This window comes from Equus quagga, chromosome 21, assembly GCF_021613505.1.
Source record: "Equus quagga isolate Etosha38 chromosome 21, UCLA_HA_Equagga_1.0, whole genome shotgun sequence".
NCBI lineage: Eukaryota > Metazoa > Chordata > Mammalia > Perissodactyla > Equidae > Equus > Equus quagga.
Window position 1 is genome coordinate 7,725,834 of NC_060287.1, and position 15,821 is coordinate 7,741,654.

Consider the following 15,821-nt stretch of genomic DNA (forward strand, 5'->3'; position numbering starts at 1 on the left):
AAAAAAAAAAAAAAGATTGACAACAGTTGTTAGCCCAGGTGCCAATCCTTAAAAAAAAAAGCAATTTTGACATCTGAAGAAATTAATCTTGTGGATGTTTCTTATTCTTTTCGAAATTTTTCGTCCTTTGAGGCCCGGGTTTGGGCTTACCATAGTGTTTTTCTTCATAGTACTGGTGCTTTTTTGATCCATCTAGCAGTTTTCTATTTTTGCTTGTCTAATCTTGAAATCTGCTCCATTCTCCTTCAGGTCTTTAGGCCTCCAATCCAGATTCTGCCTCCAGCTTTTCCTCATACGAGCCTGCTTATTCGGCTTCTTTTTTAAACGTGCTTTGACCCTGTGCCATCCCATGTTCCACACTTGGTGTGTTCTCTGAGAATCTTCCTCTTGTTTTTAGTGAGAAGAATACTGCTTCAGATCCCACTTCACATACACATTATCCATAGCCCTCCAGGCCACTACTCCCTTTGCCCCCTGAGGACTCCTGGGGATTGCCAACGTTTTTTTTGGCATGATAGTCGTATCAACTCTACTTATAAAATTTGAATTTTAAAGTTTGAGCTTTGAAATCAAATACAGGAAGAAAAATATTTTCCCCCATGCAAAACACCTTTTTTTTGTCATTATTTCTCATGAAAAAGCTGATTATGAATGTGTATGTAATGTGTGCAGGGAGGTACAAATGGAAATTATGAGTGTGTGAGGTAATAAATTGTGGCATGACAATTATCTTTCAGTTTTCCACTGTTCACATCTATAGAGATAGTGGCATTTTATTAGGTTAAGCATCATTCAGGGTTCTTCGTCAAAAAGGTTAATCTCCATATGTTTTACCCCAGGTACTAGTTCCTTCCTTCTAGATCTTGCAGGGTGCCTTCACTATTCAGAAACATAGCTGCAAGAGTGTGAAAATGTGATTTTAAGCCTTCCGTTCTCTCTGCTACAGGAGAAAATGCCAGAAAATAGTTTGACTGACTGATAAGCTAATATCTGCTACTACTTTTAAAAAAAAAAAATCATAAATGGAATTCCTAAGAACAGAGTATTGTAAACAAAATCATTTAATTTTAGTAATGGCATTTAAAGTAGCAATGATAAATATTGTTTTGTAGAATGATTTATGTGATATGTAGTATAAAAATTGTGAATTTTCCAAAATGATGGGTTAGAACTATAGAGTAAGATTGGAAGCTTGAATAAATTCACCATTCCTTTTATGAAGGCATTCCTACGTGTAGTGGGAAACTTTTGATAAGTAAATGATGTGAGGCCATTCATGGTGATACTCAGGACCAGAAATTATTAACTTGTGAGCCAGTATGGATGCCTTTAGTGACTGAGGTGAGATTAAATTTACAAAGTAACTGTTTGAGAATAATAAAGTGGTAGGAATATTAAACTATGAAGAATTAAAGAGAATTGTAAATTATTACTGAATAAGAAATAAACTAAAGGGGCTGGCCCCGTGGCCGAGTGGTTAAGTTCACACGCTCCGCTGCAGGCGGCCCAGTGTTTCATTGGTTCGAATCCTGGGCGCGGACATGGCACTGCTCATCAAACCACGCTGAGGCAGCGTCCCACATGCCACAACTAGAAGGACCCACAACGAAGAATATACAACTATGTACCGGGGGGCTTTGGGGAGAAAAAGTAAAAAATACAATCTTTAAAAAAAAAATTCTTCTCAAAATATGGTACCCAAAACTGAGTATAATGGTCTGCCACATCACATTGATGACAAAGCTAAACTAAAAGACAAAAATAAATAAATAAACTAAAATTCAAACTTGAGATTGAGGCAAATTTCATTGCAAAATACTTTTTTTTTTGGCTGAGGATGGTTCACCTTGACCTAACATCTGTGCCAATCTTCCTTTATTTTGTATGTGGGTTGCCACCTCAGCATGGCCACTGACAAGTGGTGTAGGTCCACACCCAGGAACTGAACCCAGGCCACCCAAGTGGAACACACTGAAGTTAACCTCTAGGCCATGGAGCCAGCCCACAAAATACGTTTTATCATTTGCAAAGATATTCATTATTATCAAGGTTCTAGAAAATTATTCCCTGTAACTCTGGTGTTAGTTTTCTTTCCTTCACAATAATTATTTTTTTAATAAAAAGCTAGCATCTTATTATTGGGACACTGGTCCCCATAGCTCCTTTGTCTTTTGCTTTCTCAGGTCCAGCTTTTATCTCCTAGGGCACTACACTGCAGATGACAGAACCAGAATCAAAGGCAGTGGTGCTGGATACAAATCGAGCATCTTTATTTTAAAATCTTCCTCAGATAGTTCTCATTGTGCATCCAGGGTTGAAACCTGCTGCCAGACACATACAAAAGTCTAATATTCCCTTTACTGAATTCAGAGGGGAAATGTTCATATTCCAAACATGTCACAGTTCAGTGTATACAAATCAATTTCAACAAGTGTTTAATTTTCTTTGTCAAGGCCACAAGGGAATGTATAATACATTTTAGAAAGATAACTATAAAAAATATTCTTTTCTTCTTTCTCTTTTAGTGCTTATAGAAGTGAATCACAGGTATCTAGAAAATTAGATTGTTCATAAGTATGTTCCCTGATTGCTCCCTTTATGTGAACATAGATTCTAGAAATACTTTAAATGTATTAGCAGACTTTCTTTTTCTTATATCTATGGGCTGTGAAATATCTTGCACTTATTTTATAACCTTTTATTCTTTTGCCCTTTGACGTGGGCATAGTAGATTCTAAATATGCTTGATTACAAATATGATTATATGCTAGAGAATTAACACTTTCATTTTTGTTTAGTAGTATTTTTTTTTAATGAAAGCGTTTCATGCTGTTTTCCTTCTAATATGTAGGCATCATTTTTTTTTTGAGAGCTTTTATTCAGTATTTGATCTTTTAACATGGGCCAGGAAAAAGAAGAAAATTACATTTTGTGACTGTTTAGGTGGGTATTATTTTTGGTTATGTTTAGTAGAATTATTTGCACTTTGGCCAAGCGTGCCTTCAAATAATGATGAGTAAAGGTACACCTATAGGGCATAACCTTTATCTTGTGGTAAAGTACATATAATATAATCTTTTTTATGATTTAAATATTTACATTTAAGCTGAGTTCTTTTATTGAGGAGCACAGTTAAATGTGTGTTAAATGTCAACATTAATGTTTAACCCTCTTTAATTTAAAGTCTTTTTTTTCACTCCTCAGTCTGTTCATCTTTGCCCATTCCAATAGGCCACTAGCCTTAAATCTCCGCAAATGACTCAGTGTGGCGCTAATTTGGAAAAAAAAAAAATGTCTCCTCGGCGGATTTTGTTTTGGAGACAGTCAACTGTAGGCCACTGCATCTCAGCACGTGGGTGTTCCCTGAGCCTCACGCAGAAGTCAGGCGAGTAATTCCCTGACCTGCGCTTTATCGACTGCACTGTTGGAGAAATTTCCCTCCTTCTCCAGAGGGCTTGTCACACTTGGAGATCCAAGTTCATTTGCTGTCCTGTGCCTTAGCTGTCTGCCTAAGATGGGAGTAGCTATGTTTAATAATTTAAATACATCTGAACTAGCAAGGTTTACAGTAAACTGCTCTATTGTGACATCTCCTATTTACCACTGCTTCTGCCCGTCATCGCTGTCTCCACCTCCAGTGCCTGAATCCGTTATCAAAAGGGTCACTTCAATTAATGCTATAAAAAAATCAGTTGACAGGAAATCATCCAAATGCTTATCTTGAGTTCCATCTCACGTGCAGTCATTATCTGTTTCCCATTGTACTGTCAGTCTCATCACTTTCTCATTTCTTATTTCCCTGTCAGTGTTCATACACACTTCTTTCTAGCTCTCTTCCTCCTAATTCTACCTATACCTGGCGAAATACGTGTCTTTGAGGAAGGAAGAAGAGAAAAGAGTGATAGTCTTGCAATCTGTATAATGAGACCTTAATTTATAAAGAATATTTAAAAATTAGGAAGAATCCTTTTCATCATTAATAGTCATTAGTCATATTCTGGGAGATATTATTCTCAGTGTGTATTAAATATATAATTGTATGTTCAGAGATCTCATGATTTTTAGAATTGTATTTTCTGTTTCTAGTCTCTGGAATTTCTCTAGATTTCTCCTAACGGCTGAATTATTTCTTTTTTCCCGTACACTTTATATTTTACTTCGTTTCAATAGCACTTAGAGTGATTGCTTCAGAATCATGCTCTTTTCCTCAAATGATTCAATTTATCACCATACAGCCTTTCGTAATTGTACTTAATAAAATATTTTAAAGAGAGCTTTAACTTGTCTTACGATCATGCTTCCCCATCCTAGCACTTCTGAAACACTGCTTAGATGTTTTCATTGGCCTTTTGCCAGATTATAACTCTGTTTACTTAATAGAATTCTAGCCTTCGCTGCCCATGGATGAGTCTCTTTGAAGCACACTTTTTCAGTAATGAAAACTCACTGATTTTTTCCCCTTTCCATAGCTTTTTTCTTTTATTACTATATTGATTTTTCAATATCTTGGAAGTTTAAAACCTATATTTTTATATCGTGTGTAATTCATTTGTTTTCTAGTCTAAGACAGCGAATCAATCTTTACCCGATTACGACTTTTCAGCATTGTTCCTATTCTTTTCACTTCGGCGTAGTTGTTCTCACTTGCTCAGGGATATCGTTTTCAATGCCTGCTTCCTAAATCTCGCATAATCCCTTCAGATTTTGTCTTTTCGTAGTGACCTCACTTTAGAAGGTTTTTGTTCAGGTAATGTACTTGAAATGAAGCAGACACTTTATCAGTTCTGCTTAGTTGTTTATTTCTTTAAAGGTTTGCCTTAGTCAAAAGACAGAAACAGAAAAAAGTATTATAGTTGTAATACTTCTTAACGAGACTAGAAGACTGGGGACCTGGGGTGGAAGCCTTTGGAGTAATACTCCTCTTTACAGGTACAGGAGCACCTGTCTCTAAATCATTCTAAATAAGGGCCTGCTTTTAGAAGAAGCAACTACTGAGCTTCATTTATTTCTTTTTTGATAATATTCTGCAGTTTCTTCTGTCCCTTCTGTAAGTATCACAGAAATGTATGTTTATATCTCTGTAATTCTATAATTGCTGTTCAATCAGGAGCAAAGTAGCTATGAGTATTATGCCTCAAAAATAATCTCTTTTTGTTCTGTACGTTAGTGTCCTTTATGCCAAAGTTTGGTATTATTAGATCTGCTACTTGTTTGTGTCACATTACAGATTTATCTTGCGAGGGTAGTATGCTTAATGTTTTCTTTTAAGGAAGGATATATATATATATATATATATATATATATATATAAATGGCTTCCTTTTTGTGAGATAAATCTTTTAACTGTTTCTATTCAAACTGTTGTTACTGGGTTCAGCCTTGGAAAGGTTTCTTGTTTCTTATTAAAGGAAAAAAAACTGAATTGTGATGGCATGTTTTAAAATAAGAAATCCCACACAAAGCTAAAATACTGGGAGCCAATGAAAAATCATCACTAGGTTATTACTTTTGAAGTTCAGCTGCTTTCTATCTGTTCTCAGCTAAACTGCTAAGAAGGGTATCGCCTTTTCTTTTGTATAGTGTCCAGGACTGTGAAACATAAGAGCTAAAGGGGCTTAATCTAATCATTTCATCTCTTCTCCGCCTCTCTCAATCCCTGAACGTGGTAGACAGAAAGTACATCACAAAGTTGTGATAATTTTTGATGATTTTATATGCCCATGACTTGTGTAAGGTTGTTTGGTTAACTGAAAATTATGAACTAAATTGTGAAACAAAGATGGAGATCTCTAAAATGTATGAACTTCAGTATCCAGGTAAAATTAACAGAAAATTTTAAAAAATTCAAATAATAGAGTTATGTTTATTTGTTACTTATAGCAGGCTCAATATATAAACAATGGTATGTCAATTATAGCCCATATGTAACCATAATTTATATAGTTTTACCAATCAGTTATATGTAGTTTTATAAGAGTGCATCCACAAGTGGTAATTTGCATGTCAGGGCCTTACTATTATCAGAAAACTGCCTCGATGCTTTTATGGGTGTCTTGGTTTTCTTCCCTCATTAATTGACATATAAACTCAAAGTTCATAATGAAATACCTTTTAATATTGGACAGTATTTCTGATATTGCTAATTAGAAAATTCAGAATGCAATTTATTCAATACGCATTATTATTTTTTGCCAACTGATTATCTGTTTATTTAAATAGTCACATCTCTGTTTAATGAAGCAGGTATATCAGGTATTAGGTAGAAAAAAATAGCCCCTTAGCTTTTCCTTATCGTAAATTTAGAGCTTTTATTTGCATCACGTGGAGAATGATTCTTTTTGTTCAGTCTCTGAAAATAATTACATGGGAGTGTCTTCGTGACTGCAGTCTCCGCCTCCTTGGTCACGTTCCTTTTTCCTCCTCTGTCTGTGTGTGAAGGCTCCCCTGCGTCCCTCTTCTAGGCATGTACATGATGCCCTCCTGGATAATCTGGTTAGTCTCTCCCCTCTAAGATTCTTTCTTTGATTACATTTGCAAAGACTCATTTTTTGCCATATAGAGTATCATTCACAGATTGTAGAGAGTAGGAGTGTGGGCATCTCCTGGGGGACTGTTTTCAGCTCCCACAATGGCAAAGATAGTCTTTCTTATATACTCTCACAGAATCTTAAAATTGGCCTAGTAGAAATAACAAACAAACAAAACCTATGAATAAAATTTAGACTCATTTCCCTTCTTTTCTGCTTTTTTTAAAGATAAAGATTTGTAGTAAAATTTGAGTTGAATTAAAGTGAGATTAAATTATGAATGAGATTAAATTATATTAAGCTATCTTAAAGTTTTAGTAATTAGATCTATACATTTTAAAGTATTGTTTATACTACGTTATTTGTAAATTTTAAAAACACATTTATTTCTTCAGGATTCTGGTCATTGGTAGAATCACCAGATTCCCCTCTCAGATATTGCTTATTTTCCTACTTAACTGTGAACTTTTGATTACTTTTTCTAACAATTTCTCTTCTTTATTTTGATCCCACCCACTTCTAAAAATTACTTAAATCATATTACAATATATCAGTGTGTTAAACTTACAGTTATATGTCAAATATATTTCAAATATATAAAACATTTTAAAAATTGCTTAAGAATAGATTACAATATGTTTTGAATGTATGTGTATGTTTCTCTCTCTCTACACATACACATGGATATTTTAATCACATTTAAACACACACGTAGAATATTGGTATTCAACATTGTACACTAGTATGGTATGGCATATCTAGTGTTTATATATTTTATATTTATTATATATTTATATATTTGAATATATGTTAGTTACAGTAGATATTATAAATTACAAATGACTTTATTTGGTTATTTATTTTGACCTGTGCCCCATACAATAGTTATTTTGATCAGTATCTTGATTTTTTTTTTTTTTTTTTTGGTGAGGAAGATTCATGCTGAGCTAACATCTGTGGCCAATCTTCCTCTTCTTTTTTTTTTCACTTGAGGAAGATTAGCGCTGAGTTAACATCTGTGCCAATCTTCCCCTATTTTTTGTACGTGACATACCTCTACAGCATGGCTGATGAGTGTGGTAGGTCCACACCCAGGATCCGAACTCGCAAACCTGGGCCACTGAAGCAGGGCACGTGGAACTTCAACCACTCTGCCACAGGGCTGGCCCCTCAATATCTTTTTTTTTTTACATCCCTCTTTAAGCATTTTTTTTAAGGAAAAGGTTCGTCTCATAGCACACAGTTGTGATTTTGGAAGTATAATCTGGGCAAATTGAATTATATTATTTAGTACCTGTGCCTTTTCTCTTGGTCTATTACACATTCACTCATGAAGCCCAGTGTTGTGTTCAATACTGGTTTTCAGAGTATGCTAACACTGCTAACCAGCTGAACACAGCCACTGTTTTTATATACAATTGTTGGCCGCCTGAGGAGCATCTTATCTCAGTAATTTTCCAGTCCATAGGAACAGTATTCTTTGGCAAGAAGCATTTCAAATGATTCCTAGAATGAATACACAAAGTTTTTTTACGTCTTCACTATTTTACTAAATTCTTTCTTACATTGTATATTTGAGTTCTAAATGTCATTTTCTCAATAAAATTTGACTTCATACAGTTCATTAAGTCAATTTGACTTTTGCACAAGTACGAGTTTCTTTTATTCACTTCCCTATTTAATCTAAAAATATGTTTTTTTCCCCTCCCCAAAGCCCCAGTACATAGTTGTATATCCTTATTGCAAGTCATTCTAGTTCCTCCATGTGGGCTCTGCCACAGCATGGCTTGATGAGCAGTGTGTAGGTCCCTACCCGGGATCTGACCCAGTGAACCCTGAGCCACTGAAGCGGAGTGCACGAATTTAACCACTTGGCCACGGGTCTGGCCCCTAAAAATGTCCTTTGATGGTAACCTCCCCAAAGCCAAAGGGTTAATTTGGCTCATTAAAGGAGCCTGATACATTTTTTTATAATGTTGCAAAATGTTACAGTTTTACAAAGTGTCTTATTTACATTCTAAAAAAATTCATTGTGGTATTATTTTCATTAATATATTCTTTTGAATGATTTGATGTATTTTCAAAATTTTTTTTAACACTGTGCCAATATATTTAAGATACACACGGCATGTAACTTGTGTAACACAGCTTTATAACTTGGACGAATTTTCTTGCTGCCTTCAATATAATTCAATAGTATAATTTTTAACAATTGTGCATTATTCCTTCACTTTTTGCTATTAAAAGTAACACTAAAATTAATAGACAAGGATATAGTTCTTTGGACACATGTCTGATTATTTCCACAGGGCAAACTTCCGTAATTAGAATTGTTGAGTCATTGAGAATAACTTATTTTGAATTTTTGATGTATATTGCCAAATTGCTGTTTGGAACTTTTATACCATTTTATATGCATGCTAGCAGTGTAAAAGTCTTTTTATTTGGTAGTGTCATGTGAACTCTTCTACCCATCAGCTATTAGACTTATTCTCATTGAAAGATCAATCAAGCTGGCTCGCTCTTGTCAGTTTGCTATATATCATGTGCTTTTTTGAGGTTGTAAGTTAAATGGTATAAAATCTTAGCTCATCATCTAAAAAAATCTTTCCTCTGAATCTGAACTCAAGAGAAAAAATCTAAAAAGTAGCCTTTTCTCCCCCGAACCCCTCAAAAATGTTTTGTGAGCAAGGTTTAGTCAAGAAAGATTATATTCCTTACCCACTGAAATGTCTCTCAAGTTAGATTTCTTTAGATTTGTTATAATACTCTCAGCTGGTTACCACAACAATTTAGGAACAGGAAGTCCAAAGTGAGGTGAGGTGGCTCCCCCAGGCAAGTGCATTTGTTTAGGAAAGTCTAAACTGCTGTAACAAAAGGACCTCCAAAATTCAGGGGTCTAAAGAACAGAAAAATTTCTTTGCCTTTTATGTAATGATCACAGATAAGTATTCCAGACTTGGCGGGAAGCTTTGTTTTACTTATCATGCGGGAACCCAGGCTATAATCTGTTACTAAGAAAGAAGGAAGGAATTGGGTAATTTAAGTTTCCACCCCAAGAAGCAGCACTAATAGAAATGACTGTTGGGAAGCAAGAAACAGAACTTTGGGAAACAAAATATTGGAGTCATTCAGTGAATGACTGCACTTTGGGTTTACCCTATGTACAAGCTTATAAATTAACTTGTTACTGTTTCTTGCATTCTGGCAGAAAACATGGGACTCCTGAGTCAGAGACAAATGATTTTATTACTGACAGCATAGTAAGCAGTATGAGCATCATGTTTGCATTGGCTCCTCTCGTCTTCCAAGTCCCATGACACTATGTGGTCCAGATAGATGCTACTCACACAGTTGGTTTGCATCATAGCTAAGGACTATTCATCTTGGGGAACCTATTCTTTTATAGCACGCAGTAAGCAAGCCTGTTTTGTGTCTTCAAGGGAGACATCATCTCATTCCTCAGGGTTTCTTGCTACAAACACAACCCTGAGGAAGGCCCGCCAGTGACAGTCAGGGCCTTGTATTCTCGGTATACTCACCCAGCAGAATATATAGGTGTGTGAGAGACCCATGGAGGGACTGTTCCTTCTCACACCCATCTCTCAGTAGTCTCTGCAGACATTCATGTGCATAGCAGGATACACAGTGTTCCAGAGAATGTGGAAACTATATTCAGCATGAGATTCTTTACGTTCTTAAAGTTTCAAATATTCTCTCTGCCAACAGATACCTGCAAAAATAATGATTGGTTCATATTCGTCCTTTGGAGGAGCTGTAGAACCATTTGCAAAAGAGGGAAAAGATGTGGGTGGATTAGGCAGAGTGATTTCAATGAATTAGCTATTCATTGAAAACTGATTTCTAGCATTTTATTTTACCATAATCTGTTCTGGGTTGATGAGAGAGCAAAAGGACCTTCTCTCAAACGTATCTCTATTGTATATTATACTAGAAATTCATGTGGCTTAAGGGACATATCTTTTGGGATAAAATACTCCTGAAGTGGGATTGATCCTATTCATTCATGTTTTTGTGATAATTACTTGAATAGTAGCAACACATCGCTATGATTGGCTTCAGTAAATGGGAGGCATGATGAAGGAGAAAGAACTGAGTTCATATAAGTTAGATGTTTGTTTTCACCCCTCACCTGCCCCTTCTGTTATAAGTCATGATTTATTCTTTTTTGGTATCTGAAGGAAGCGCTGTGGTTGCCATTTAAGAGCAAGGAAGTGAGTGTCAGAAGCTCTGTGTTCAGCTTTTGGCTCTGCTGCTTGGTGTCTTTGGGACTTTTGGCAACTCACTTAATCTCACTTAACATTTGGGTTATAAAGATTCTGTGAAATCAAGTGAGATGTGACTATCAAAGTCTTCTAAACTATAAAGTGCTAGACCAATATTTAAATACCAAGAATTATGCATACTTGAGGTTTTCTCTATTAAAGGAGACTAAAGAGTATGTTCTCTCTCAATCCTGAGAGCATACCGTAGCTCCTAATCTGAACACTTTTGGTCATACTCTACCTACTTTTACATTGTTTTATTGAAAAATAAAAACTTTGAAAAATGCTGTAGTTTCAATCACTCGGAAGCCCCATGGATGGAGCTCACTTTATCTAACCATGCTGATCAATTCAAAGTAGTACTAAGTCTGCAAGGGTGGATTCAGTCAAAAGTGTGTTTGCGTTTTTATTGTTATTTTTTATTACTGATAACAATAGTGATACTTTTGGCAAATATAGGAATGGGTTTTTTTTTGGTTTTATATGGTAAACCATACTCGGAATACAGTGTCGTGGAATTGAAACATCTTTAAGGTCACCCATCTGCATGGTAGTTCAGGTTCTTGAGATCATTCCTCCTTTTCTGACTTGCAGCAGTGCTCACAAACTGTTATGCATTATCTTAGAGTTCTGAAAGTATTTTAAAGCAATAACATCTCACTCTCTTTTTAGGTAGTTATTAGGAGTAAAAGTGGAGAGATCTTGTATCGTATTTCACCGTGGGCGAAGTATGTGGTTCGTGAAAGTGGTAATGTGAATTATGATTGGATACACTGGGATCCAGAACAGCCATATAAAGTGAGAACAACAAATCTTTAAATAAATGCTTGTTCCAATATTTCTAGGAAAATTAATTTTTACTTTTATAACTTTTATAGTAATGATCAATTTCTCTCTTCACCACTAGTTTAATATTTTACATTATAGTGCACCCATTATGCTGTACATACATATATTATAGTCTGTCACCTGTAGCCAATAAAATACAGAAGTGAGTTTTTGTTTTTTTATGTGTTTCTGAGGTTGAGGGGGGAAAGAAAACTCAATTTCTACAGACTGACTTTAAGGGCTAATAATTTTTTTTTAACTTTAACTGTAATTTCTGATTCATCAGACTCTTCAGTCATGTATATTTCTCACTGTCATGGGTTTGAAGCAGGATCAGTCTCCTTAGGAACAAGGAATAGCAAAGACATCCCATGACTGTATTAATTAGGGTAATTTCTAAGCCTGTCTTATTGACAAGAGTTATAGGTGTCTTTGAACTCACTTTTCTGTCCTTTAAGTTATTGGAGTTGTTGATAAATGCTTTGCATTTAATAATTATGTATGCATTTCACAGCTCTTATGTTTTCTCTAAGGCTTAGGCTCAAAATATATCTTCACTCAATGATAAGGCATAAGCCATTACATGATTACTCTTTTAAAATAGGTTCATTAACGTGATCCTAAAAAGGATTTTTTTTCCAAAAGAAAATTTAATGGATATAGCCAGTGCCTTTTATATGCAAAAATAGTTCTCAAGTATTTGACTGAGTTGATTTACCATGTCATTTAACATGCTTGATCAACTGGTGTCACACCTGCTTTCTGGTCTCATTCTATATGTAATTTTATCTTCTGTAGTTTAAGCATTCCAGACCAAAGAAGCCAAGAAGTCTAAGAATTTATGAATCTCATGTGGGAATTTCTTCCCATGAAGGAAAAATAGCTTCTTATAAACACTTTACATGCAACGTACTACCAAGAATCAAAGGCCTTGGTAAGGAATAACTGATTTTTATTCAGCTAAAATCTTAATGAATCTGTTCTCTTATTAGAAAAGCTAATTACAAGTGTCTCTTTTTTTGTGCTAAGTGATTAAATATGTAATAGAAATGCATTTTATTTTAGGCCTCTCAGATTGCCCTGTAATAGTGATAGCATAGAAAAGAGAAACGGAATAAGATAGAGCAAAAGAATTCAAGATATTATTCCAATTTCAGTTTTAAGTAATGTGAACTGATGGCTTGAAAAATTGTAGATAAATATGTAAGCGTAATTACTTTTCTCCAGGAGGGAACTTTTATCAAGTTGAGTGGTCGTTGATTATAGCCTGTTCATTTTAGTCTGTTAGGGAAAAAAATCTTACTTTCGTAAGGTGACTGGAACTCAGTTTGTATCAGAGTCATTGTATCTGTGGCTCTTGTCTGGATGACTTATTTGACAAATATCTATGGTGCATCCCCTATGTGAGACACATTGTTCTAGGTATTTGTATATTGGAGTGAAATGACACAAACCTTGTCTTCTTAGGTGCAACCAGGTGAGTGAATAGAGTACTGCTGAATTTTTGATCTAGTATGCTTTAAATCTGGCATTTTTCTTTTTATAGGTAATGCTTTTTTATCATTTCACAGCATCTTAGCACCTGCTCCAATGGCTAGGCAGGAGGATAAAGAACATGTGATTATTCTGCTCTAGTAGGCAGTCTAAATTTTGGCTAGAGGAAAGGTTTGCAACTCATGGTTAAAGTTTCCAGTTATATATGGATCCTAATGATCTGTGATGATGGGATCAAGTTCCAGAAACCAAACTTAAATAACTGTGTGGAGAATTTAATGTTAATTATATTTAATAGAAATTATATTAAAATTATTGTATTTGAGATGTTTTGTCTTTTTGTAATGTAGTAAATGGTTTATGACCAAGTTCTTGCACAAGGTTCAGAAGAATAAGGTTCTCCTTCCTCTTTGTGTGTGAATTGTCTCAGCCAGTACTCTGAACATCAAGCAATCCAGAATGATTAATGCCATAAAATTAATAATAAAAGCTATATATTGGTGCTTGATCATAAGAATAATATTTATTGCATAATAGGGAAATAAACTACAAACTATATTTTGTTATGAAGTATATAATTGATTTATGTTATCTGAGCAGTTATCTGGTACCACTATCAGGCCTGATAGAGTTAATTTGATCTTTTTGTTTTTACAATAAAAAAGCCAGCAATAATAACTTTTCAGCAGATTGTGAACCATGAAGTTTATATTATCCTTTAAATTTACAAATCCCTAATTCTGAATGTGAATTTGTATTTGTTCCAATGTTAATTATGTGCTGAGATACGTGCACGAGAAGCTATATTGACATGAATTGGACTTTGAGAACAGAATAAGAATATTTTCCATGTATGTTACGGAAATGTGACTTTCAAAGCAATCAAATCATATTTGGAAATTTTACCAAATTGTACATTGAAGAAGAAAACCTGACATTTTTAGTTCCTTTTTTTTTTTTTAGAGACCAAAAGTTTCTTCTTCCCTGATTATTTGCTTATGTTAAAAATACTTTAGTAAATACTTTTAAGTGTTAGGGACTTTTAAAAATACAATACCTACGTTTTTGAGTCTCTTCATTTAGTGTTAGAGCAAAACATTTTCGGACCGAGAAAGGAGAGATTGTGTGTGCGCGTGCGCGCTTGCACTTCTGTGCACACCTGCAACTTGAGTAATTCTATAGGTCCAAGAAATAGTGGAAAGTGGGAGACTCAATGCCGCTCCGTGGAAGCCGCCCTGTGGAAGAAGGGTTTGCTGGCGTGTCTCTGCTATATGGCAGCAATCACTGAAATACAGGGAAAATGTAAGATAGAAAGAATACGGCATGCAATCAGTTACTTTTATTTAGCGTTCATAATCCTCAGCATGAATATTACAAGTGCAACTGAAGTTCAGAAGATGCACATTGCCATCTTTAATATTCTAAATCCAAATTAAATGTATATTTGCATATCATTTATTACTTGTTAAAATGAAGACATTTCAAATAGCTTGTTAGAGTGTAACCCTCAAGAACTAACTGTCCAATTTTGTGTTAGAAGGTCAGACAGGCAAAAGATGGTAAAGTAGTAGAACTTTTAAAAATGATCAAATCATTTACATGTAAATGATTTTATGTAAAATTTAATGTCTTTAGAATGAGGATGCTGTATTATATTTTTTTTTATTACTTTTTTCTTTTTAATGTGGCTTTAATCTCTGCTTGACCTTTGCTTGTATAGGATACAACTGCATTCAGATGATGGCAATCATGGAGCACGCTTACTACGCCAGTTTTGGTTACCAGATCACAAGCTTTTTTGCAGCGTCAAGGTAAAATGAAAGACTCATTATATCCATTCTTATCTGAACAAAAAATAAAAAAATAAAACTAATTTTTACATTTTATATGATGTTGTTCTGTAACTTATTTTAGGGTTAACAGAGTTAACAGAAGCTGAACATTTTCTCTTCCTAAGATCATAGACTTTCTTTCCATCTAGCCTGAAAGATTGGCCCTGATTTAATGTTGCTTTTCTTGAAATGATTTCTAATAAAGAATATGCAATTACCTGCTGAAATTGTCTTGCACCTGGAGGCCCAAGCTTTAGTGAGAGAATCATGTCTTATGGAAGCCATTGTTGCCAGAGCTCACAGCCTTTTGTTGAAAGACGTTGACTCATGTAGGAAGGTGACTGAGGAAGCCCTTGGTAGGACATATACTACCCACAGAAGGACTGTCCTTCTTCCATGTTGAAATACAAGGAATATGGCTCTCTGGGAAGAAATACACGAAGGGGTGCTATGCATTTGAGGAAGTACTGAGCTGAATGACATCAAGCTGAACAAGTTCAATACTGTCTCCACCTCATGCAGCTTACACTGTGGTGGCATATAGACATTAATCCAATAATCATACATATTATGATTTCTACCTGTAATAAAAGCTACGAAGAAAATGACAGGGTACTGTAGTAGTATAGAATCAGAGGTCTGATCAGTTTAGATTAAGATTTGAAATGATGTTATAACTCGATCTAGAACATGGTGAGAAGTTAACTGGGGGCAGGAGTGAAGTGGGAGTAGGTGCATCGCACTCCAGATGTTGGGGAAAAAACATTGACCCATTTACCTGTTTTTATTTATACTAGTTCTCTTTGAATAAGTTATCTGTACTTACTGTCACTCATTCCTTCACTTCTGTTCTTT

The 15,821-nt window shown here is 34.9% G+C and overlaps 1 protein-coding gene across 2 annotated transcripts in view; it reads left to right on the forward strand.

The window, feature by feature from the left end:
- GBE1 (1,4-alpha-glucan branching enzyme 1) overlaps positions 1-15,821 on the forward strand; it is a 246,815-nt gene that overhangs the window by 106,163 nt on the left and 124,831 nt on the right. For both annotated transcript variants that reach the window (XM_046648014.1, XM_046648015.1), the window contains 3 exons: positions 11,485-11,610; positions 12,439-12,574; positions 14,855-14,945. In XM_046648014.1, the coding sequence (XP_046503970.1) occupies positions 11,485-11,610; positions 12,439-12,574; positions 14,855-14,945 (353 nt within the window). The remainder of the gene's footprint in view (positions 1-11,484; positions 11,611-12,438; positions 12,575-14,854; positions 14,946-15,821) is intronic.